General features: G+C 49.7%; 9 protein-coding genes across 9 annotated transcripts; 5 read left to right on the top strand and 4 right to left on the bottom strand.

The window, feature by feature from the left end:
- Window positions 1-83: 83 nt before the first annotated feature.
- On the top strand, window positions 84-1515 carry cdc43 (protein geranylgeranyltransferase type I subunit CDC43; the record flags this gene model as incomplete). The annotated part of the gene is made up of 5 exons (XM_065604390.1): window positions 84-680; window positions 742-787; window positions 834-1171; window positions 1221-1329; window positions 1382-1515. The coding sequence occupies 5 exons, from the start codon at window positions 84-86 to the stop codon at window positions 1513-1515; spliced, it is 1224 nt and encodes a 407-aa protein (XP_065462881.1).
- A 738-nt stretch (window positions 1516-2253) lies between these two features.
- Window positions 2254-5150, top strand: N7455_002972 (non-specific serine/threonine protein kinase; the record flags this gene model as incomplete). Its single annotated transcript, XM_040955137.2, has 5 exons — window positions 2254-2304; window positions 2406-2434; window positions 2497-2614; window positions 2672-2819; window positions 2884-5150. 5 exons carry the CDS (start codon window positions 2254-2256, stop codon window positions 5148-5150), a joined length of 2613 nt encoding a protein of 870 aa, XP_040814304.1.
- A 776-nt stretch (window positions 5151-5926) lies between these two features.
- Window positions 5927-6694, top strand: N7455_002971 (uncharacterized protein; the record flags this gene model as incomplete). The annotated part of the gene is made up of 1 exon (XM_065604389.1): window positions 5927-6694. The coding sequence occupies one exon, from the start codon at window positions 5927-5929 to the stop codon at window positions 6692-6694; it is 768 nt and encodes a 255-aa protein (XP_065462880.1).
- Window positions 6695-8053: 1359 nt separating this feature from the next.
- On the bottom strand, window positions 8054-9829 carry N7455_002970 (putative l-fucose permease; the record flags this gene model as incomplete). The annotated part of the gene is made up of 6 exons (XM_040955186.2): window positions 8054-8248; window positions 8334-8770; window positions 8846-9190; window positions 9258-9475; window positions 9537-9637; window positions 9695-9829. The coding sequence occupies 6 exons, from the start codon at window positions 9827-9829 to the stop codon at window positions 8054-8056; spliced, it is 1431 nt and encodes a 476-aa protein (XP_040814367.1).
- A 985-nt stretch (window positions 9830-10814) lies between these two features.
- Window positions 10815-14085, bottom strand: N7455_002969 (calcium-transporting ATPase; the record flags this gene model as incomplete). The annotated part of the gene is made up of 5 exons (XM_040955258.2): window positions 10815-10920; window positions 10978-11300; window positions 11357-13672; window positions 13747-13904; window positions 13968-14085. The coding sequence occupies 5 exons, from the start codon at window positions 14083-14085 to the stop codon at window positions 10815-10817; spliced, it is 3021 nt and encodes a 1006-aa protein (XP_040814273.2).
- Window positions 14086-16467: 2382 nt separating this feature from the next.
- On the top strand, window positions 16468-17852 carry N7455_002968 (14-3-3 adaptor artA-like protein; the record flags this gene model as incomplete). Its single annotated transcript, XM_040955103.2, has 8 exons — window positions 16468-16479; window positions 16623-16630; window positions 16694-16740; window positions 16803-16822; window positions 16878-16889; window positions 16960-17234; window positions 17307-17394; window positions 17469-17852. The coding sequence occupies 8 exons, from the start codon at window positions 16468-16470 to the stop codon at window positions 17850-17852; spliced, it is 846 nt and encodes a 281-aa protein (XP_040814321.1).
- Window positions 17853-19930: 2078 nt separating this feature from the next.
- N7455_002967 (uncharacterized protein) lies at window positions 19931-20416 on the top strand (the record flags this gene model as incomplete). Its single annotated transcript, XM_040955276.2, has 1 exon — window positions 19931-20416. The coding sequence occupies one exon, from the start codon at window positions 19931-19933 to the stop codon at window positions 20414-20416; it is 486 nt and encodes a 161-aa protein (XP_040814412.2).
- Window positions 20417-20745: 329 nt separating this feature from the next.
- Window positions 20746-21732, bottom strand: N7455_002966 (eukaryotic translation initiation factor 3 subunit J; the record flags this gene model as incomplete). Its single annotated transcript, XM_040955115.2, has 3 exons — window positions 20746-21444; window positions 21529-21608; window positions 21714-21732. 3 exons carry the CDS (start codon window positions 21730-21732, stop codon window positions 20746-20748), a joined length of 798 nt encoding a protein of 265 aa, XP_040814492.1.
- Window positions 21733-21968: 236 nt separating this feature from the next.
- On the bottom strand, window positions 21969-23987 carry aspf22 (enolase acuN). The gene is made up of 5 exons (XM_065604388.1): window positions 23728-23987; window positions 23505-23644; window positions 23378-23434; window positions 22970-23309; window positions 21969-22916 (listed from the first exon to the last, which is right to left on the bottom strand). Exons 2-5 carry the CDS (start codon window positions 23626-23628, stop codon window positions 22121-22123), a joined length of 1317 nt encoding a protein of 438 aa, XP_065462879.1. The 5' UTR covers window positions 23629-23644; window positions 23728-23987; the 3' UTR covers window positions 21969-22120.
- Window positions 23988-24128: the final 141 nt, after the last annotated feature.

Below are 24128 nucleotides of genomic sequence, written 5' to 3'. Positions count from 1 at the left end.
GATTAAATAGCGTGGATTAGTACTGGAATATTGCCCAGTTCCTGTCATACTACATAGTGGTCCAACCCTGACCATCCCCTACAATGACCGACCCAAACCCAACCTTCAACACAGAGCGTCATGTCAAATACTACCTCCGATGCCTGAAGACCTTCCTCCCGTCTGCCTATACCTCCAATGACTCTAATCGCATGCTCCTCGCATACCTGACCCTATCGGGATTGGACTTACTTGGCGTTCTCCAGAGCAAAACCACACCGGAAGAAAGACAAGGGTACATCGACTGGCTCTACCATTGCCAGGTGCCTTCGGGCGGGTTCCGTGGCTTCCCAGGCACAGACTTTGGGCCAGAAAAGAGGAATAAGGATAATGAAGCTTGGGATCCAGCTAATGTTCCCGCGACATTCTTTGCGCTAGTCAACTTGCTCATCCTCGGGGATGACCTGTCGCGTGTCAAGCGACGGGAGTGTCTTGAGTGGCTTCCTAAGGTCCAACGCGCCGATGGAAGCTTCGGTGAGCTTGTCGGTCCTGAGGGGAGTGTAGGGGGGCCTCGTGATTTGCGATACTGCTGTTGTGCTGCCGGCATACGGTACGTCCTGCGCGGGCGGAATGAGACGGGGCTTGAGGGTGTACCAGATATTGATGTTCTCGGTTTCGTTTCTTTTATCGAGGCGTGCCAGGTATGTAGTGACCTTAAGGTTATGTCTGCAATTATGATACTGACACAGTCTGACTAAACAGACGTACGACGGCGGCATGGCTGAGTCTCCTTTCTGTGAATCGCATAGTTCGTGTCTCCCTTTCCGCCACCTGAATCTTCTAACAACGCATAGGTGGACACACGTATTGCGCAGTTGGATCTCTAGATTTCTTGCGCCGGACGTCTAATGATCTGAAATCGCTGCCCCTACTATCGGCAGGCTCCGATCAATTCGAGGCTTTGATTACGTGGCTGGCTTCAAGGCAAACAGCCCAGTTAGAGGAACCCGAGGAGGATGAAGACGATGAACAGGTCGAGGCGACAGAGACGGGATCTCTCAATGATAGAGTCCGTGGGTTACCCAATGTTCAACCCCTCGAGCCTGACACAATATCATGCGCCGGGTTCAATGGCCGATGCAATAAATATGCAGACACATGCTATTCATTCTGGAACGGAGCGACACTGATGGTAGGCGACCTCCTGTTTGGTAGTGATTGTCTACTAACATGGATGTTAGATGCTGGACCAATATTCCGTGGTCGATGAAGTTCGCAATCGTCGATACTTGCTCGAAAAGACCCAGCATCTTGTCGGTGGGTTTGGGAAGGGACCCGGGGATCCTCCTGGTAAGTTGATCGCATGCTGATTCCGAGAATGTGTTGCTGACCAAGTCTATAGACCTTCTTCACTCCTACTTTGGCATGGTCTCCCTGGCTTTCCAGGGTGAGGCGGGACTCAACCCCGTCGATCCCACAATGGGTTCTAGTGAACGCACAGTCCGACATCTTGAATCGCTGCCTTGGCAATCATGAAGTATATAATACCCGTGCATGTAATATGACGATGGTTGTTCAGCCATTCCACCAATTAGCTCATGTCAGCACGCATCAGCCAATAGGTGCAGTCGACTAAATTAATTGGGCGTCGGTGTACATCGTACGTTGTACATGTACCATTCACAAGTAAGGGTTAACTCTTAGGCAGTAAGGCAGTAGTAACAACATATATTCTCCCTACAACGTAGGATTGTGGCGATCATGATCAGATTGTTGTTTCAGGGTGATGGAAGTCTGGCATTCTAGCCAATCAAGGTAGTTTGTTGACAATTATGAACAGGGTCAGGAGATTCTTAGATAGGAACAAAGTCCGAAATACTTAATTTACCTGAAATATATAATGTGTATAATGTACTCCGTACACAAAAGATAATAATAGAAGACTCCCAAAAAAAAAAAAAGGAGAGCCGTCCCAGTCCCGAGTTCTCCACACGGTCCACGTTCCCGTTGACGTCTTGGAATCTTCCAAAGGCCTTTGTATGCAATTTCCCTTCTCCTTTCATCATTTACGGTGTTACTCTATTTCTCCGGCCATCTTTCCGAAGCCCAAGCTACCCCTTTCTGAAAGCTTTCGACCTCTTCCTCCACTCCGGATACCGTTTATCCGCGCATCTCGTGCCCCGTTGAATGGCACCCCCGACACACCAACCATTCCTAGTCAACCCCTTGACGCGCAGAGATTCTCTCGACCGCGAAACTTGGCAATCATAACATATGCCGCCCCGAACAAGAGCGGGGGTTCAAAGCCAGAAACAGAAGGAGAAGGTGCGTCATCAGGGATGCGAAACAGGGAGCTCCGCCGGTTGCCTTTGTTTGAGCCTTGCGCAAAGTCCATGGAAATATGACTAACTCGGAACTCTCAACAGCTTGCCAACTCCTACAATGAACTCCTTGAGTAAGCGATCTCTTTGGATTTCCGATCTAGATACTCAGTCGCGCTAACATGCTTCTCCACAGGGAGTTCTCCTCCAAGGATCTTCGGACTGTAGGGAATTATACATTGGGGAGGTTGATTGGAAAAGGCTCCTTCGGCAAAGTCTATCTGGCGTCGCACAAACTCACCAATGGCTCCAAGGTAGATCATGTCATGCGAAGAACAAAATTGTGGAAGCAATGCTGATCAGGTCCGCAGGTGGTGCTCAAATCGTCCAGCAAGGAAGACACCAATCTCGTGCGCGAGATCCATCACCATCGCCAATTCCTCCACCCCCATATAGCGCGGCTATATGAAGTGGTGGTAACTGAGAGTCTCGTTTGGCTTGTGCTAGAGTATTGTCCTGGTACGTTGACTTGCGCATGGCTGAAGATGCCTGGGGAAACATACTGACAAATGGTTTGCTCTAGGCGATGAACTCTACAACTACCTCCTTCGACACGGCCCACTCCCGGTAGAGAAAGTGAAGCGGATATTTACACAATTGGTGGGAGCGGTCGCCTACGTCCACAGTAAATCCTGTGTGCATCGCGACTTGAAACTGGAAAACATATTGCTGGATAAACAAGAAAACGTCAAGCTATGCGATTTTGGGTTTACGCGCGAATATGAAGGGAAGGCTAGCTACCTCCAGACATTCTGTGGGACGATATGCTATAGTGCACCCGAGATGCTCAAAGGAGAGAAATACGCGGGCGAAAAAGTGGATGTATGGAGCCTGGGAATCATTCTCTATGCGCTTTTGGCAGGCGAGCTGCCATATGACGACGATGACGACCAAATCACCAAAAAGCGGATATTGTCCGACGAGCCGACCTTCAACGACAAGTTCACGGACGATGCCAAGGCTTTGATCAATCTCCTGTTGTCCAAACGACCTTTGATTCGACCCAGCCTGGACGAGATCTTGGCTCATCCTTTCCTTGCAGAACATGCCCCTGAACAACTGGCAATCCTAAAAATCCCAAGACCGTCGCCATTCACTACGCCACTAGAGAAGACTACCTTGCAGCGGATGAAAAGCGCTGGGGTCAATATTGACGAGGTCATTGAAAATGTCCTCGCTCAGCGTTGCGACCCACTGGCTGGCTGGTGGGCCCTGCTGATTGAAAAAGAGCAACGGAAAGAAAGAAAGAGAGAGCGCAAGCGTCGCGAGCGGGATGTCGAAGCAAAAAACCTCCGCCGTCTGAGCGCTGCGAGCAGTCGTCTGGAGAAGCGATCATCGGCTTTAATGGAGGTGGAGGAAGAAGGCTCAGGGTTACGAGATCGCGGGAGACGGGATAGAAGAAGCTTACCATCCCAGTTGGCAGTGCCAGATCTTCCTGCGCTTCCTGAACCGCTTCCTGTATTTCCAATTGAGGTCACCACGCCACCATTGCCGCTCGATAAAGATTCTATACGGTCCGACAACTCGACACGACGCCGCCCAGTTCCTCCGCCAAAAGACAGGCGGCGATCACGGCCCAGCATGCTGCATGTTAGTGCATCACAGCCGGAGTTAACACAGCATCACGGCATCTTCCGGCGTCGGACTAGTCGTCGTCACCAGTATCCGATACTCAGCCAACTAGCATCTCTCAAGCATTGGTTTGTAGAGTCGGCGAAGAGAGCGCGGTCTCCCCATGCCAAATCGGCAAGCTCGCGGAAGTTTCTTTCCGAAAAGTTGAGCCCGGCAAAGAGTCAAGATACTGGAAAGAAACCTGCGACCTTGTCGTCCCCGGCAAGCGAGGTCGCGGGGGAGGAGGTTGTTACACCCACCCAGGTCAAACGAATCTCCAATGCGAGCAGCCTCGCTCCTAGCAGTGCCTCATACCACCAAAACCGCCACTCTTACCCTCGCCAGACGCGGCCCTTGAACACTAGCCATAGTAGTCATCGAAACTCTCTCTCGCCCTCGCCTATTACACCACGCGGATCCTATCGGCGTTCATCGGCCGGACTACGAGGGCGCAAATCCACGTCCTCCTCGGTATCATCGATCCGCAGCATCCATCACGCTCGGGCTCACTCCAAGGCCTCTTCGATTTCCTCCAACAGTATAGATACCATCTCGACACCCACTGCCAGAGCCTCAAAATCGCCTCATTCATCTATCAAGGTCCTGCCAACCACCCCAGGTGCCTCATCCCGCTTTCCGAGCAATATTCGGCTGGTAAGAGGGCCAGGTGGAGCACCTCGGGAGATTAGCGACCCAGGTCAGATGTCGTCGTCGTTTAATGAGGCGGTACCAACGCCATTACTCTACTCGCCCTCTTCAAGCCTGGTGTTTGCAAGGCGAAAGAGATCTCTCTTCAAGGGTCCTATGATCCACACCACTAACTTAATGGTGTCGGGTGGGGTAGCCAACTCCCCCATTCCCGGTCAGCCAGTGAACACCAGTCCCGACATTGTCGCAGGGCGGCCTGTTGCCCGCAAGAGCCAAATTATCGAGGAAGAGGAAGATGTCGAAGGGATCGAGGAAGAAATTGAAGAAGTCGACGAGTTCGACGAACCTGGTACACCCGGTGATTTCGTTACTCCCGATGAGCACCCAGCAGACGAGACCGGATCTCCCTCAAGCGGCAGAACGCCATTCGCTCCTATTCCAAACCTTGAAACCAGTCCTCTTCGGCCTCCTCGCTCTTCCTCTTTGCGCTCGCCGTCTGATCCCGCAGACAAGATCGGCATCGCTGAATAATACCAATATTAACCCGACAGCTTCCTTGCAATTTCCCTTATGTGCATTAGATTCGTCTCTTTGTCCATCCCACGATCCCTCCTTCCTATGTTTGGTTAGACGATAGAGCTTTTTATACCCCCACTTACACAGCGTGTTCTCGTTTTTGTTTCCTTGATTTGTCTCATTTTTTGGCATAATGGGATCCATCATTGGACCTATGCCTCTCCCCCTCTCTTGCGCTCTCTTCCTTGAGATTTTCCTAGCTTCATGAAGCGCTCTCTTTTCCCTATATTTCTTTGAACCCTCATGATGATTTGACCCTCGCTTGATTTTAATGTCTTTTGCCTAGCATCCCCCTGTCTCATATAGAAAGCTGTCCCTTATTATCTTGCTGGATTGATCAGCAACACAATATTGCATAATGAAGTTGCATAGACCAATACCAACTTTGATATCCTGAACTCCAAGCTATAATTCTGCCATTGTCGAAGTAGCAGCTGTAGGCTATTCGGGGAATTGAAGAGTTCGATCTCTCATGAAGATTTAAAGGGCGTACGGATAATATCTCATAAGTCAGCTCACAGTGATCCGTCGTGCGGAAACCAGAATGTAGAGGTGGTCAATTGAACTCCCTCAGTCTCAGCTGCCACTTGTTTGCCTTGGGGTCATTTCAAATTCAGATCCTTGTCTGTTCTTCGCCCTTATTATCCGTCTCGTCAACCTTAATCTTGACCGTCCCATCTCCTCCATCCTATCAAGCTTCATCGACCGTCTCATACCCAACCTCTATCAAAATGGAATCATCCCCGCTCACTGGTCTCTTGGCCTGTCCCCAAGAGATAATCGACGCTATTCTCGTTGAGCTTCGCCCAAACCTTGCGGGCATTGCGGCCGTCGCCCGTGTATGCCACAAACTTTATTCAGCTGCCACCCCCGGCCTTTATCAATCGGTCATGATATGGCAACCAGTCAACGTGGACCGCTTTGCCAAAATCATCAAGGACAAACCACAGTTTATTTCCTTCGTTCGAAGATTACAAGTTCACTACCATGTTATTCCAGATGCCGGAGAAAACCTGCCGCATATATTCCGGCTCCTCGACCTTTTTGGCTTCCAGCCAACCCTTGCGAATTTGATCAATTTAGAATCTCTGGTAATAAAGGCAGACTATCTTCCAAGACTAGAGAAGCCATGTCTGTTTCAACGACCTGAGATTCTTCCAAACCTTCGTTCATGTAAGATTCCTATCGCACTGATCTTTCCTAGTAACTTTAATGTTTTAGGTGTACTTGGCCACGACTCTTCGGTCTGGGGGCTCTGGGAGATCAAGCCTGTCGATGCCGCCCTCTTTCACCCGAATCTCGAAAACCTCACACTTACCCACTGTGCCATAAAGGCACACACGCGAAACCGACCCAAAGACAGCCCGCCTCATTCTACACCACTGAAAAGATTATGGTTCCTAAATTGCCGTATCGACGCAACAAGTCTCGCGGAGATTATGAAATATCCGCGTGTGTTGAAAAATATCACTTTCAAATGCGAGTCTCGAGGAATATAAACTGACAGCCACCGAATCCGAACTCGGCAGCGGTATGTAGAAGCGATCAAGCTTCAATCATCCTCGCTCGAGAGCCTGGATTTAGACATTTACCTTCCATGGGGGAAGCGAACCAACCTCACTTCCCTCTCAGTTCTGTGAGATCTTACCATCACGCTCAGCCATCTGGTAGGTAACACTACGGATGACGATTATCTTGACTATAGCTCAGCTCCCATGGTTGGGCTTTTACCACCAAGTCTTGAGCATCTCACATTCCGGGATTCCAATTCGAGGTACCAGCTTTACGATGCTTCCCGCCTTAAAAGAAGCTCCTATCTTCATGAGGATTTCCATCTTCGGGACGTTTAACAGCTTGTTGCCAGGGGTTAGCTTCCTCATCTCTCGCGTTTCACGTGTGTGTTAGCTCCTCCTCTACGTGTTGGTCACGCCAAAATCATTGCTGCGAAAATTGGAGCGGAAGAGCAAACCTTCAAGGCGGAGATGTGCGATGGAACGCGGGCATTCACCCAGGCCTTTGGCAAGCTGGGAGTTCGGCTTTCCATGTTACACAATGACGAGTTAGCCACACCATAGATTGATGAATGCCCTCGCCCACGCTATCGCCACTGTCATCATACGATGCTCAATGACGGTCATACATCGAATGGGCCGATTGTCGTACAGACAACCATTCATCGATGGAGTGGAGTGGCATCGAATCCAAGTGCAGAAAATAAAGAATTGAGTCCGATGTTGCGATCTTTGACATAGTCCGCACCAAACAGCTCTGTCTCATGCGGCACTTCCAGAGATTGAACGTAGCGCTCAGTCGTGGTCGATATGCCATTTTCATTCTCTACCTTTGGAATGTCGTGAATGATGTCCCTTCTCTGGTTTCCCCATCGGTTTGAGACGACTCGTTACACATTCTGGTGATATCAAAAGCTAATGTCACCGACGAGCCAGAGGCTGAGACAACGGCCAAAACGGCACCCTGTTAGCTTGACCCCATTTCCATCACTACTAGTAGCTAGTTCCTAGGATAGCACAAATTCATCAATGACACTCCATCTTTGTGTGTAACATTTTTCTTCCGGTTTTGATTTCTCTCTTTTGTCCGCTAATATCGTGTCCAGTTTGTCTGCCTTTACCATTTAGTTAAATAAGAACGTGAGTTACCATTCAAAACCAGGCCTAGTTTGAATTCAATTCGTTCATTGCTGGCAATCAAGCATCGTTATATCGTTTGGTCGTAACCCTCCATTCTATAAAGAGAATAATCCCAAGCAAAGTAAATCAAAACAAAAGTCCCAACACCCATTAACCATTAACCATTACCCCATAAGAGATACTGAAAGCAGAGCAAATAACAACCATCTACCGCTCCACATGCACGGCTTGGTGCTTCTCACCCACAGTCTCATCAATAGCATAAGAACCCATAACAGCCTCCTCATCCTTCATACTCTGACTATCAATACCAACATCGCTCTCACCGATCTTATCCACCGTGTTGGTATACGACGGAATAAAGTTCACCGCAATAGCGTAAGTCCAAGCGACGACCATGAACTACAACCAGCATTAGCTACCGACCCAACAGCACAAACAAGAACTAGAAAAAGAAAGGAAAAAGGAATCCAAGAGTAGAACATACCATAGTCGGAATAATAAACGCAAATCCCGTATTATCACGCATATCAGCAACATGCCCCAGAATAGGCGGCACAACAGCACCTCCACAAACACCACCAACAATAAACCCAGAGCCACGCTTATAATGACGTCCGAGGCCACGGATTCCCAGTGCCATGATCGTCGGGAAACAAACAGACTCAAAAAATAGCGTCATGAATAGCATAGCAACACCAACCTGCTTTGTCTGTGTCACCGACGCAGCAAGGAAAGCTACCGTGCACGACAAATACACCAGGAAGACCCAGCGCGCCCGTACGAACTTCATAATCCCCGAGCCGAGGAACCGGCCGACAGCGAACGCCCCCTGCGCACCGGCGAGATACTTCGCTGCTGTGGCATTCGGTGTACCCGGCCAAGTATCCTTGACGTAGTTAATAAAATAACCCGCGATAGCGACTGAGGAAAGAATTAGCTTGTTGTGATAACGAAAGGAAGTATAGAAGTATAAGATGAAGCGGGTAAGAAACATACCCTGGGCGCCTGTATACGTGAACTGCGCCAGAGTCGCATGGAACAGCTTGTACTGTTTCCAGAACGGCTTATCCTGCTCATCGACATGAGTCTGCGCAACCTGGAAAGCCATATCCTCGTCTGTGACTTCGGGGATATTGGATAGGAAGAATACGCCAGCGAGCAAGAAAACAAAAACACCGATGGCGAGGTAGACCCACTGCACGCGCTGCAGGGCTTCTACATCGTCCTCTGTCTCTGTGAAGAAGACATACGAGCCTAGTACTGGACCGACGACTGTGCCGATGGCATTGAAGGCCTGGGCGAAGTTGATTCTGATTTCAGAGTAGCGGGGCGGACCGCAGACTAGACAATGCAAGGAGAGATCAATATCTACGCAGGACTTCTGTGTGGAATGTGTGGTTTGTCTTACCGGTTAGGTAGGGATTAGCTGCTGTCTCGAGAGACCCCAGTCCTGATCCAATGACGAATGTGGCACCGCAGAAGCCGCCGAAGGATTGGTTTAGTCCTGCGGGCCACATGCACAGGGCTCCAATGCCGTATAGGCACAGACCGAAAATGAAGACGGTTTTGTAGCCGTAATTGCGCAGGATCCAGTTTGCGTAGCCGAGGGAGGCTAGGGGGTATGCGCTGGGATTTGTTAGAGGGGGTGTTTTGTGTATGATATTTGTGTTATGGAGAGATGTCATACCCAAAGTAGGCTGCTTGAAGACCAGCTGAGCGGCCTCGGTCTATATGTAGGGTTTTCTGGAAATGCGAGTTGAGAGTGTCCAGTAAACCATATGCAAAACCCTAATTGAAGGTTTAGTAGGAGGGTTCTCTATGAACAAAATGCATGCAGTAACATACCCATAAGAAGAATAAGATCGTGACTAGAGTCAAAGGCCATAGACTCTGTCGCAGAGTCAAAGTAGCGGCCGAAGTAGTTGCGCGATTATCAACACGCAAGCCAGAACGGCTTTTGAGGAATTCCTTGACGCCCATTCTTAAATATTAAAAAAAAAAACAATAGACAATAACAAGAACAAGAAGCTAAAAAGAACCGAAGGGACCAAAGGTGGTATTTAAAAGAACAACAAAAGGTGACCGTCTGATTTCTCCGCAAACTCCACACTCCCCCCCCTCAGTCCGGGGAAAGCCCCCAGACGATCCCTGGGGAAAGACTTGCAACATCCAATCACAAGTCACAACACGGAGTTGCACCGAGGATCGAAGGTAACTTTGATCTGTTTCCCCCTGTCTCTGATCAAAATCCCCGCTTTAGACCCTGGCAAGGTGGCGTCAGGGTTGCATGGTTGTTTTGACGCTATTCATCTTTGGGATATGCCGGGTGCCATTCCGGGGGTCTTGCGGGTTATTCTCTCCCGTGTCTGGTGGAATGTAACTCCGAGAGATAGATTGGTTTAGTCTGACCGTATGACTCTAAACAATAGCCTAAATGACATCCTAGGAACGTTCATGCATCATCCTATTATAGTCCAGGGGAGGTACAGACTAGGTACACCTTGACATATAACAAGTTCTACTCCAATAGCCGTAGACAACAGCCGTATCCATTCTAGGGACACCAATTACAGCTGGATCACATCATTCATCGTTCTCATTCCAAGGTTGGAAAGGAAATCACGGCCCTCTAAGCTAGACTACCTAGGTAGAACGTGGAAATCAGGCACACACTGGGCAAGATCGGCTCATCGTCGAATAAATTCTTCTACAAAGACACACGTACATATTGTCCTACTGTCCACAGGTGCAACAATCGCAGGTAGTAATCTTTCATTCGGGGTGATCTATGGGCATCCATGATGGCATGTCATAAGTAATCCACGCACTCTCGTATTCAACGCGTGACAAATATCCAGCCAATCAGGCACAATCTATCTCTATTACACATGGATTACCTCCTACGCGGGCGGAGATCCGGAAAGGTAGGGTCCAATTTGGGCTTTCGCCAATATAGCCCCATCCTTTATGCCCGCTTAGGCTTACCAGCGGCGCCGTTCTGGGCGGTCGGGTTGACAGCTTTCGTGTTGTAGAGACGACGCTCGGCGAACTTGAGCACCTCATCGATCAAGCTGAGAGTGTGGATTAGTAGGATATTCTTTCAAGATTAAGCAGAAATAGGCACTTACATCACAGGCGCACTGATCACCAACACTGCCTGCCATTCATTCCAGTCCATAGGCAGAATCGAGAACAGATTCTGGAGGAAAGGAATGTAGAGGATGGCAAAGTGAAGGAGCATGGACAGAGTGATGGCGTAGATAAGCATGGGGTTGTTGCCCAGGAAGAAAGTCAGGAGGGACTCGCTGGAGGACAGCGCGTTCATGGCATTGAGCATCTCAATCACCACAAGGATGGAAAGAGACACGGTGGAGGCAGACTTGCCCATGTCGTTGCTGAACATCTCGCAGCCAATCTCGGGGAACTGAGAGGCACACTTGTGGTAGTGGGACTGAATTGGACATGTTAGCAACACATAATTAATACCTGGAAACATTATAAACTTACCAATTGCCAGAAAGAGATGCCGGGTCCATCGGGGTTGTAGACAAACCACCAGACGTAACCAAAGACAGTAGCAACACCAACGTAGATACCGACAACCATGTAGCGGAAAAACAACCAGCCGCCGACCAGGGCCTCGTCGCGACGGCGGGGAGGACGGTTCATCACATCATGGTCCGGGGGGTTGAATGACAGCGCAGTGGCGGGCAGACCATCGGTGACAAGGTTAACCCACAACAGCTGAACGGGAATCAGAGCCTCGGGCATGCCAAGGGCAGCAGTCAGGAAGATAGAGACGACCTCTCCAATGTTGGAAGAAATCAGGTAGCGGATGAACTGTTGAGTGTTGCTGTAGATGGAACGACCTTCCTCGACGGCGACGGTGATGGTAGCGAAGTTGTCATCAGCCAAGACCATATCAGAGGCCATCTTGGCCACGTCGGTTCCGGTGCCCATGGCCACGCCAATGTCAGCCTTCTTGAGAGCGGGAGCGTCATTGACACCGTCACCGGTCATAGCGACGACGTGCTTCAAAGACTGGAGGAGATCAACAAGCTTGGATTTGTGGGTAGGCTCAGTGCGCGAGAAAAGGGAAGCAGTCTGAACGGCCTTCACCTGTTCACTTTCACTGAGACTGTCGAATTCACGGCCCGTGTAGCTCTTGCCAGTGAGATCCTCGTCAGTTCCGAACACACCAATTGAGCGACAGATAGACTCGGCGGTATTGCGGTTATCACCGGTAATGACAATAACACGGATTCCGGCGGCGTGGCACTTCTTGATAGAAGCGGCAACCTCAGGCCGAGGGGGGTCCAACATTCCGACAAGACCAATGAGAGTCATGTTCTGTTCTAGCTTGGTGTAGTCCTCGGTGGTGGTGGCGTTCTTCAAAAGGGGGTTACCAGAGATACCGTCAACGCTTGCGATGGCCATGACACGGAGACCACGGTTACCGTACTCAACAACTTCCTCGGAGAGAAGCTTCAAGTGGTTCTGGGTCACAGGAACGCGAGATCCGTTGGCGCCTTGAATAACGTGCGAGCAGCGGTCCAGAATGCTTTCAGGGGCACCCTTGACCAGCAACTTTTGTTCCTTGCCCTCGCCAACGAGGACAGACATACTCTTGCGGTCACGGGAGAACTCATAGGTGGCCTTGAGGGGGAGACGGGACTCGTAGTGAGCGCTGGCAGCATGCAATCTTTCGAACGCAGGGAGACGATAAAGCTTCTGGTTCAGAGCGATATCGGTAGATCCAATTTTCTCAACCAGAGTACGCAGGGCTCCCTCAGTGGGCTCACCGATGCTGGAAAAGACTCCGCTCTTGGCATCGTGGGAAAGAGTAGCGGCGTTGCAAAGAGCACTGACCTCGGCCAATTGTGCAACGGTCGATGAAGAAACAGCCAAGTTCTCGACAACCTTGCCATTCTGGGTGAGCTTGCCCTCGGGAGTAAAAGTGGTGCCTTCGACGTCGATTTCCTCAAGGCCAGTGCCAGAGCTGGTCAGGTAAACGATCTTCTCGACGCTCATCTGGTTAGTGGTCAAGGTTCCAGTCTTGTCGGAGCAAATCACGCTGCAGCTGCCCAGGGTTTCGACGGAGGGAAGAGACCGGACAACTGCGTTCTTTTGAGCCATTTTGCGGGTACCCAGAGCCAGACAGGTGGTAATGACCACTGCCAGACCCTCCGGAATAGCAGCCACACCAAGAGAGACAGCGATCTTGAGATAGTAGATAGCACCCTTGGTCCAACCACCGAACGCGGGGTCGTTGAAGTTCTCATAGTTGATGACCCAAACCAGGACACAGATGATGGTAATAACCTTGGCGAGCACATCACCGAAATCATTCAGCTTCTTCTTCAAGGGAGTCGGCTCGGAGATCTGGGAAGTGATGCTCTCGTGAATATCTCCAATGGCAGTTGAGCCACCGGTCAACACAACCAGAGCCGTAGCGTGACCGTTGACAACGGTGGTACCAGAGAAAAGCATGTTGAGCTGGTCCTGCTTGACGGCCTGCTCATCCTTGATAGCGCGGGTCTCCTTTGCAACACTTTCACTCTCGCCAGTCAGAATAGCCTGGTCGACGCGGAAGCTGTTGCTCTGAATGGCGAGCAGTCGGCAGTCGGCGGGGATACGGTCACCGACAGCAACTTGGATCACGTCTCCGGGAACCAAATCTTCGGCCTTAATCTTTCGCGTCATTCCATCGCGGATAACCTTGGCCTCGTTGGCCGAATATTCCTGGAGAGCTGAAATCGCCTTTTCTGCGCTACTTTCTTGGGTCACTCCGACCACAGAATTGAGGATGAGGATGGTAAGGATCTGGGAACAAGTTTCGGTCAGCAAAATAGAACATATAGGTATGCAGATGGAATGTACAATATCCAGGCACTTACAACAGCAGGGTCCACGAATGCGGTCCAATCGTCACTCTCTTCGAAGAGAGCTAGCACAAATGACACGGCGGCCGAGCCAAGAAGAATAAGAACCAATTGGTCCTTGAATTGTTCCAAAATCAGCTCCCACATAGGAGTCGGGGGTTCTTCCGGAAGAGCTAAGTAAACAGCAGATGTCAGTTCTGACGATGTCATCATTGTGCAGCGGGGTGTGTACTAACCGTTTGGTCCATACTGTTGTCTGGACCTCACGATCGCGTTCTGCGACAGACCGGTCTGCTCCGACACCTTGAAGTGCTCCAGCGACTCGGCTGGAGTACGGAGAAAGGCGTTCTCCATGATCGCGACACCCTCAACGGCAATAGGCAGGATCAATTGCGATAGCCGTAGAGGTGATGAATAATAGTTGGGGTAAACAAAAAAGAAATAGGTTGACAGTTGTCAAGATAGTTACATGCCCGGTGTAACAAAGAGTCGGGAAGAAAAGAAAAGGCCAAGAGCGAAGGGCCAGGTGATATAAAAAAAAAAGAAAAGAACCAGAGAAGCAAGAAATAATGAAGATCGAAGACCGAATGGGGAATCTCCAGTGGGGGAAGTCAACGTGTTCTCATCCATTTGATTCCAGGGGCTGAGTAAGCACGGGCCCTGCCCTGCCCAGGTGTTCAGGTGGGTGGGGCTGGAAGCCCCCGGGGGGTCTACAGGGCTGAAGGGCGGGTCTCTGCCAATTCTCCGCTATGTTTTCTTATTTTCTTTTCTTCTTCGATGTCTTTTATTATTCATTATAAAGGCACTTTAAGTATGGAATATGTACTTGATGCTTCCAAGGTTGACTCACTTTGGCGTAATCAGTCTCTTACTATATCATTCTTTCTTCTCGGAGTGAATTGGAGAGCCTCTTGTAGGGCTCCAACGTCATGCCAATTCCCCAACTTGGTTGATTTATGGGGCATCTCTAGGCTGCATCGTTTTTTTGCCTATCTATCCGTCTTGGCAACTTGGTCCTCTGCAGATACCGTAGCCCAAAACGGGTATCAAGTCTTCTAAATCGACCTAATTGACTCCTCACTAGTCTTTTATAGTTAGGTTTTGTGCTATAACTACAGCTCTTGACGTGTATTCAGTTACCCCCAGGCCAAGATATTATTTAATCGAACCTACTCGATCCACTTGTGATTGGGAATTGCAGGCCCGAGATCTTCAAGGCTAAAGCACAGTCCCTGCTAGATGCGTGAAATGTGGGCATCTCCATAAGCACGCTAACATATCCTTGCCTATAGGGCTGACACTAAGAAGGAAAGTCCAGCGTTGCATCACTTACCTATTTATCATCTATTCCGCCATCGGTGATGTGCCCTTTAAACAAATACCTATATCCAATTGATACTTATCGCTTGGGGTCCTTACCTTGGCCTTCAGGTTAGCCAGATGCTCATTTCAAGCTTTTGGCAGCCATATTATTAGGAGGAAAACAAAATCAAGTCTCAAAGTTTGCTGTGCGTTCACCGATCAACTGGACCATATGATTAATCAGATAATTCTAACCTTCCAGGTTCCAAGTTGAAATGATCAACATGTGGACACTAAACAAGAAACTAAGTGTAGCCACCTCTTAGTTTTTTTTTATTTTTTGAAGTGCCCTTCTACAAGTCCGTTATTATACGTCTTTTGCACCTTCGGATGGAGTAAAATAATAGTAACAGAATAAGCATTGAGAACAAGCAATACTGCAAGTATATCCCCCACTCTTGGTCAATTCATTCCAGCTTTAGTATTGCATAGTTTGACCGCAAGTGCCCATTTGCTCATTGAAGACCCTTGGATGGGACGAAATGGCACTATGTTATCTATGCTTGTTATAGCAAGGTGTCTGTTGAGGGGGAAAGTAGTAAATGTCCGAAGAAAAGCAATGTTAACATTTTCTTTACTTGAATATTTCTAGCCTACCAGTACTCCAAACCGTGGGATTATTTGAATAACAGCATTGAGTAGAAGACTTGTGATACTTTGCGACTTAATTTGAGTGATCAACTACATCATACCCGGCCTTGTTGTCTGGAAGGTTCCAAAGACACTTGCATCATCATCATCCCCAGACTTCCAAGGTTATATCTCAGGAGACAATCAAGATAACCAATAGGGTACCTCCATAGCTAATTTAGAAATTTAGAAATTGTAGGTATGTTTTCTGATCATCGGAGTTAACAGAGGTAACAGTACCGGTCGCAGTCCCTAGGACAGGGGATTATGAACCCCATAGACATATAGAAGGGAAGTCTAGGTACAAATCAGCTTATAGAATCAAGTCGCATGTCATATATCGTAGCTATTTGATCCACGTGTCCAATGTCTCCTAAAAGGAGAGTGAATACCGTCTAATGTTAGTCTAATATTAGCTGTACTTGGTAACAAATACGGTCAGATATACCCCACCCCGCGCAAATTAATCAGTTATTAAGGGGATCGACGGTAAAATGAATACTGGGCCGCGGCCCAAGTACCGGAGTACTTCCACAGAGCGGTGCCACAATAGGGGGAGCTAGGTACTAGGTACAAGAGAACAACGTATTATTGTTATGATCCAAATCCCCCCAACTCACCTCACTCCATCTCTCTCCCCCCCACTTGGTCGTCTCTACCCATCTTCTTCTTCTGCATCTCGCGCTTCCTATCTCTTTATTTTAAGTCTCAAGTTCTAATCACCCATCTCGATTCAATTTCACAATGGGTTCTGAGGTACGTTGTTGTCCCCTTTTATCGGGCGCTCTCTTGCGTTGTCACCGCCATCGCAATCCCACATTCCCATCCTCGTCTGAGCTCACCCCCATCTGGAATTTTTGTCGATAAGAACTGGGCTAACAAATATCGTTACTATGCAGCGTGAGAAGTATGCCCATGATCGCCCCTATCTCTGAAACCCCATGACCCGACATGACTGACCCCTCACCAGCAAGACGTTCCTCGCGCGGCTCTGCGAGCAGGCCGAGCGCTACGATGGTAAGTTGACATGCGATCGTTGGCTGGACATGTATACTAACGTGTCGCTCTTTGCTTTGCAGAAATGGTCACCTTCATGAAGGTTAGTCGCACCCCCTCATCTTGTTTACTGGGAATCCATGCTAACCGCCGAACAGGAAGTCGCCAACGTATGACACCATCATCTCCCCATCACCTTCGGGATTAATTTTAGGATATTCGCGATTGACACATATCTAGATTGGTGGCGAGCTCACCGTCGATGAGCGTAACCTGCTTTCCGTCGCCTACAAGAACGTGGTTGGCACCCGCCGTGCCTCCTGGCGCATCATTTCTTCCATCGAGCAGAAGGAGGAGAACAAGGGTTCCGATGAGCACGTCGGCATCATCCGCGATTACCGCCAGAAGATCGAAACCGAGCTGGAGCAGGTGTGCCAGGATGTGCTTGATGTTCTTGATGAGGCTCTCATCCCCAAGGCCGAGACTGGAGAGTCCAAGGTCTTCTACTACAAGATGTGGGTTACACCCCAACCAACTTTACTTTGGAGACTTTTCGATTTGTGACATGGTGCTGACTTTTTAAACAGGAAGGGCGATTACCACCGCTACCTCGCCGAGTTCGCTTCCGGCCCCAAGCGCAAGGGTGCCGCCACCGCTGCCCACGAGGCCTACAAGGTAAATCACCCTCATTTCGGCTTATTATCATAGGCCTTCTCTTTTGCAATGAACAGCTGTTGATCATGTCACAGAACGCCACCGACGTTGCTCAGACCGAACTTACCCCCACTCACCCCATCCGCCTGGGTCTTGCCCTGAACTTCTCCGTTTTCTACTACGAGATCCTCAACTCCCCTGATCGTGCTTGCCACCTTGCCAAGCAGGCATTCGACGATGCCATTGCAGAGCTCGACTCTCTCTCCGAGGAAAGCTACCGTGACAGCACTTTGATCATGCAGCTGCTGCGCGACAACCTTACCCTCTGGACCTCATCTGAGGGCACCGAGGGCGAGAGTGCCGCCAAGGAGGAGAAGTCTGAGGAGGAGCCCGCTGCCCCTGCTGCCGCTTCCACCGAGGCCGCTGCTCCTGCCGAGGAGAAGCCCGAGGAGGCTAAGCCCGCCGAGACTGAAGCCTAAAGGAACATTAGGGGTCGCGACGAGCCGTATGCCGTTTGGTAGGGTGGGCGTTCGCATTTATTCCTGGACGTGGTTATGCAAGTCGCTTCTTTGTTTTCACTGCAGCGCTGGGTTGGACCGGCAGATATCTTGCACGTCTTCGGGACCGTGTGGGTCGGCCGGCGGAGTTTGATATTCGGTTGACGCGAGCAGAAAAGGGGCTGAGTGGAAATTTCTCTCTCTTTTATTGTCTCTATTCCCACTCCAGCACGTTTCAATGTGTTTATTTTCCATTCCACTCCGAGCTTCTTTACTTGACATGCACCCTGTGTTGGGATGCTTGCGTAGCCAATGATTCCCCTTTTACCAGTATTCATGAATGAAGTATGAGCCGATACAAGAGTAGTTACTAGTCCTTTACACCGACTCGCCTGTTTATTAGTCCCAAAAGTCTTGAGAGATCTGCAAACCAACATATACATTTTAACGCTTCAAAGTTTATAAATTCCCATCGTCTTCCCGTAGTAGTGCTATTGTCTACTTAAAGCTACTACCATCAACTCAAAAATCTAAGCCTCATCACTAGGACAAAACCAGCACGCGATCAACCTCCAAAGCAAAGACACCACCGTGTCTGACAATCCCCAGCCCGCTATCTCCCATCGTCGAAGCGAACTCAACCAAAACACACGTCTTCCCACTAACGAAGAGCAACCAATCGAAACCGAGATTGTTGAGCGCCACGGGAGGTCCGGGCACTTGCTAGAATATGGCAGCCAAGCAGGTGGGCATGCATGTAATGCATGTAATATCGGTGTGGGTGATAGGAGGGCTGGGAAACGTCACGGGGGCAAGGCGGTATTGTTGACGAATGGTGGCTGGGGCGGGTCGATGAGGTGGTCTTGTCGTACTGCGATGTGTTTTGTTGGCTGATTCCCGCATGCGTGTATATGTATATCTCTGTGGTGTTGCGCGTTGGGTATATGTTGTCTAGCAAAGTTTATTGCACTGCCTGGGGCGATTTAGATGGATTTTATAGGGAGTCTGGGTTTCTTGGATATTTAATTGTGGATTATATAGGACACAAATATCAACTTCGTTCTAGTATAGAGATGAATTCATCTAGAACCTTTATTCACGATATAATATCAACCGTGACGATTCACTCGATAGTATCTAACTCATGCATGGTATCCACTCCCTTGGATTCCGACTCGTCTAGAAAAGCTGGCAGCTGTAGATTTAAGAGATCAGGACAGCTAGAGGACGAACATATGCATACGAGACGCAGTGAGAAGAAGCTAGCCCGGATGCACAATGCCTGCATCCGTTGTCGAATCAATCGAGTATGTCTAGGATTGCCGCGCGTCAAGCAATCGACAGAAGATATTGGGTCATTTGGACAGTGATTCTGACTCACGTTTGTCCCAAAGCCCTATCAGGGCTCTTAGGGTTCTATTTGTTTGCTTTGGTTCTTGACAACAGCTGGGATGAATGCATGCTCTTGTTGTCGATCTCTTCTGCTACCTGTTCCAATCGCAATCGAAGATGAGATAATAGTCTGAAAATCCCATAACGGCGGTAAATAGTTTAAATCATATCCTAATAAATGGTAAAAAGAACATAGTTACAACTTGAAGAGACCATAGACAGGTCTATATCTTCGGAGCCATGCAAACGAAGTGAGGTTTGCCCGAAGATTTCCTATATGCATGTATGTTAGACTCTACCATATGACCAAGCTAGCGAATCCTAGTTCATTGCATACATAGGTAGTATGCATGGCTATATCGCCTTGTTATACGGACCCTATCATGCAAGTAGACATTGGGCAGATGCACTGGGATTAGAATCTCGTCTGAGATGCTTTTCTCGATTACCCCCTGAACTGTATCCGACTCCATGCTATCGGGATATCCCAAAGATCCCCGGGATGTATGAGGTAAAAGCAATGCATGTAGTCAAGTCCACTTCTTTCTGCATTGGATTATATAAGTGGACGTAGAAGACAGCAAAACTCCATCTTGAGCAGACTTTGATCCAAGAAAACCAGCAAAAGAATAATCCATTCCACTGCAAATAACACAAAGTTCCAAACAATGTCAATCCCACAATCCCTCCCCCTCGAACCAAACACTCTTTATATCCTCCTCCTCGACCTAGGCGGCAGCTGCCTCTTCGAATGGAAACTATACCTCACCTCAACGCCTACAACCGGGCAAACCTTCCACATAACCAACGAGGCAGGCCCGGTAATCTGGCAATACAAAAGCGAAGCCGCGTACGACATATCAAACACACGAGTGGTTCTAGCGCTGCAAATTGGCGTCGTTGGGCCCGTGCTACACGCCGCACTGGGGACACGTCTGACACTCGTCCCGCTGGCATTGTACTCGACTCGATTCCGAGAGAGCCTTTGCGGCCGTGTGTGGGTCCAGGAGGCACTTTTTGCGTTGGATGATGAGGGTTATCTTGGTCTTGCGAGGAGTGTTGTGGATATTGAGCAGGAGGCTAGACAGCTTGGGATGCTGAATAAAAGTCGGGGGACTAGGTCGGTGGTTAGGAGCAAGGCGTTTGTTGGTTAACTTTCAATTGTAATGGTTAATTGTTAGCTGTGTATGTTAGTGTTCATATATGTGAGGTAATATAATAATCGGAATGGATTGGGTCTTTCTATAGGTTACTTGTGCCCAAGCATTTGAGATAGAAGGGGATGTACAGAGCGAGGATTGGGAAAAAGTAGGAAAAATATATATAGAACGGGTAACATTGGACCCAGTAGAGATAACCTGCATATAGGTGAGGCAGGGTTAAAAGAAGATCTACGATCTTCCTTTAAGATGCGTATTTTCAAGGATCAAATCCAGGGGAAAGCAAAACAATTCAAATGGAGACTAGTCGTCCGTATTCACATTCACATAAAGTCATCATCCCCAAGATCATCATCACCCTGGTAGTTGGTGTTATCGACATGGGGGTCGCGGCTAGCATTCAGCGAGATCTTGGTCTTCGCCGCCTTGGACTTCTTATTGCCCTTGTCAGCAGCACGCTCCTCGCGCATCTTCTCATTGGAAGCAGTAGTGAGAGCACTAGCAATCTTCTTGATCTCAGCACTGGGCAATTCCTTCACAAGCTTGCGGGTGAAGTCCTGCGCCCAGAGAGAGTAGTGAGCCTTCTTGGAGTGCGGGGTGAGGAGCGGCACAAGGGTCTCGGTCAGGCGGGTGAACTGGTCCTTGGTGACGGGCTTGAACAGCGGCATGGCGGACAGATCGACGGACTTGGTGGGGTCGGCTGAGTCGCTGACAACGATGGCCTTGGGGGCACCCTTGTTGGGCTTGACATCAACAGAGCCGAAAAGATCCTCGGCGTGGGCAAGATCGGCTTCCTGCTCGGTCTTGCGCAGACGAGCGCGGCGGTCTGCCTCATCCTCGCTGTCAGATTCGCCGCTGCCCTCCTCGCGTCGGCGCTGCTCCCGGAGCTCCTCTATCCGCTGAGCTTTGGTCTTCTTGTTGGCGGCGGCGGCGGCCTTAGCCTTGGCCTCGGCTTCGGCGGCCTTCTTGACCTTCTCGCGCTCTACCTCGGAGTCTTCGGCGGCATCCCATGAGTCAAGGACCTATTATTCGGGTTCGGTTAGTTTGTTGGACTTGGCGCGAAAGTGAGGGCCCTGCTGGGCAGGTTCGAGGTTGTGTTGCCTTACATCTTCTTCCTCTTCGTCGTCGAAGCGGCGGCGGGGCGCGGCAACAATAGGAGGCGCGGGGCTCTCCTCTTCTTCTTCGTCTGTTTTGCAATCAAAGGATTAGCAACCGCAACATGGATCGGAACACGAGCTAAGTAATTGTGGCAATCTCTATAGAAGGCGATAATACAAGGATAATAACATACCCCACTTGGAAGGCGGCATTTTGAGCAATATAAGACCTCGTTGGTATGAGAGAAGTGAAAGAACGTAATGCGCTATACGCAAGGCTAAAAGGAACAAGCCAACACAGTCGGACCCAGCAAAGGATGGAGGGGCGAGGGCAAATTTTATGTGGGACACACTTATCGTCCCCAGGTGGGATGTGCACGTGATCTCGGGCATTCAATGCCCGATGAGCATGATCTTTCTTGATAGATTACTCTTCTTTTACGACTTATTTTCTAATTTATCAAATGGTGGAAATTTGTTTTCATTGAAAAAGATCCTATTAAATTCATAATCGTCATGGGCGATGGGTTCCGTAGATCATCAAACCATCGTTTTTGATGGGCCGTCATCAGGCCCGATCTATGCTGCCGAAAGGCTGCATTTACAGGCTGACAGCAGTGCGGAACTTCTCGCCAGCGTAGATAGCGTTGGCACCAAGCTCCTCCTCAATACGGAGGATCTGGTTAAGCTTGGCAAGACGCTCGGAACGGGCAGGGGCACCGGTCTTGATCTGACCGGCGCGGAGGCCAACAGCGATGTCAGCAATGGTGACATCCTCGGTCTCACCGGAACGGTGAGAGACCATGACACCCCAGCCGTCGGCGTAGGAGTCCTTGGCAGCCTGGATAGACTCGGTGAGGGTACCGATCTGGTTGACCTTCAGGAGAAGGGAGTTGCAAGACTTGAGCTCAATGGCCTTCTTGATGCGCAGAGGGTTGGTGACAGTCAAGTCATCACCGACAATCTGGAAGTCGGAGGTCTTGTAGAAGTAGCTCCAGGCCTCCCAGTCGTCCTCAGCGAAGGGGTCCTCGATGGAGACAATGGGGTACTTGGCAGCGAGGGACTTGTAGAGGTCGGCAAGCTGCTCGTAGGTGAGCCACTTGGTGGGGTCACTCTCGGGGTTCTTGAAGTCAAGATCGTACTTCTTGGCATCCTCCTTGTAGAACTCGCTGGAGGCAACATCCATGGCGATCTTGATCTGGCCAGTGTAGCCAGCCTGCTCAATGGCATCGGTGATGAGGTCAAGAGCCTCCTCAGCGGTCTGAATATCAGGAGCGACACCACCCTCGTCACCGACGTTACCGGCGGACTGACCGTACTTCTTCTTGGCGAGAGTCTTGAGCTTCTGGTAGACCTCGGAACCCTGGCGGAGGGCCTCGGAGAAAGTGGGAGCAGTGCTAATGTTGGGTCAGTTTATAGTTGCAATGCGGTTCGAGGCTGGAAGACCTACTCGGGAACAATCATGAACTCCTGGAAGGCGAGACGGCCACCGGCGTGGGAGCCACCGTTCAGGACGTTCTGGAAGGGAACGGGCAGGACGAAGGGCTTCTTGGTTCCGGCAAGGTCGGAGATGTGAGCGTAGAGGGGAACACCCTTCTCAGCGGCGGCAGCCTTGGCAATGGCCAGAGAGACACCGAGGATGGCGTTGGCACCGAGCTTGCCCTTGTTGGGGGTACCATCGAGCTTGTTCAGGAACTCGTCGACCTTGGCCTGCTCCTTAACATCGAGGTTCTCCTTGATGAGGGCGGGGCCAATGACGTCGTTGACGTTCTTGACGGCATTGAGGACACCTGAATTGAGATGAAGATATCAGTTTTTGATTACTTGTTGATGTGTCAACGGGGTTCTTTTCACTTACCCTTACCACCCCACTTGGTCTTGTCACCATCGCGGAGCTCAACGGCCTCGTGCTGGCCTAGGAAGTTAATGTTAGCAATCTAGTCCAGTCTTCTTTTTTCAATGTCCAGAAATCAAGGAGTACAAACCAGTGGAAGCACCGGAGGGGACAATGGCGCGGTGAAGACCGGTCTCGGTGACAACATCCACCTCAACGGTGGGGTTGCCGCGCGAGTCGTACACGGAGCGAGCGTGGATCTTAGAAATAGGCATGTTGGAATTGGACAGGCTGATTATAGTTTTCAGTCAGTTGAAAGGAAGGAGAAAAAGAGGATCTGGGCTGATATATGGCAAAAGCAGCAGGTGACTAACGGCGGGGGGAGGTTCACCGATGACCCAAAAAGATTGGGCGGGAAGAGGTAAGAAGGATATGATTTGCTTGGAGAGGTAAACGGGGGGCAAGTTCCTACTACGATCACCGGTAGGTCTTTTGGTTGGGTTTCTATTCCTTTCCAGAAAGACGTATAGTCACGTTGTAGGGGGGATGGGTATGTTGTATGTTTGGAGGGGTAGAAAGGTGGTGTTATAGCGGGGTATATGATGGGATGATGGGATGATGGTTATGATGTTGTGATGTTATGATGCTATATTCAACTCACCTGTTTTTTAAAAATAAGAAACAACTTGATAAAATAGAAAATCCCTTCTACGGAGACACCCGACTACTTAAATAATTTCCCCCAGAGAAACCCCGGGAAAGCTCATTGCTGCTC

Source organism: Penicillium solitum (genome assembly GCF_028829755.1).
Source record: "Penicillium solitum strain IBT 25940 chromosome Unknown utg000001l_segment0_segment0, whole genome shotgun sequence".
In the NCBI taxonomy this organism is placed as follows: Eukaryota; Fungi; Ascomycota; class Eurotiomycetes; order Eurotiales; family Aspergillaceae; genus Penicillium; species Penicillium solitum.
This window is presented reverse-complemented; position numbering and strand designations above follow the sequence as displayed.

Coding starts and splice junctions, on each gene's coding strand:
- aspf22 (XM_065604388.1), bottom strand. CDS start 23,628: ATGCCTATTTCTAAGATCCACGCTCGCTCCGTGTACGACTCGCGCGGC. Junction 23,310..23,377: donor GACCAAGTGGGGTGGTAAGG/GTAAGTGAAAAG, acceptor ATCTCAATTCAG/GTGTCCTCAATGCCGTCAAG. Junction 22,917..22,969: donor GAGTTCATGATTGTTCCCGA/GTAGGTCTTCCA, acceptor ACCCAACATTAG/CACTGCTCCCACTTTCTCCG.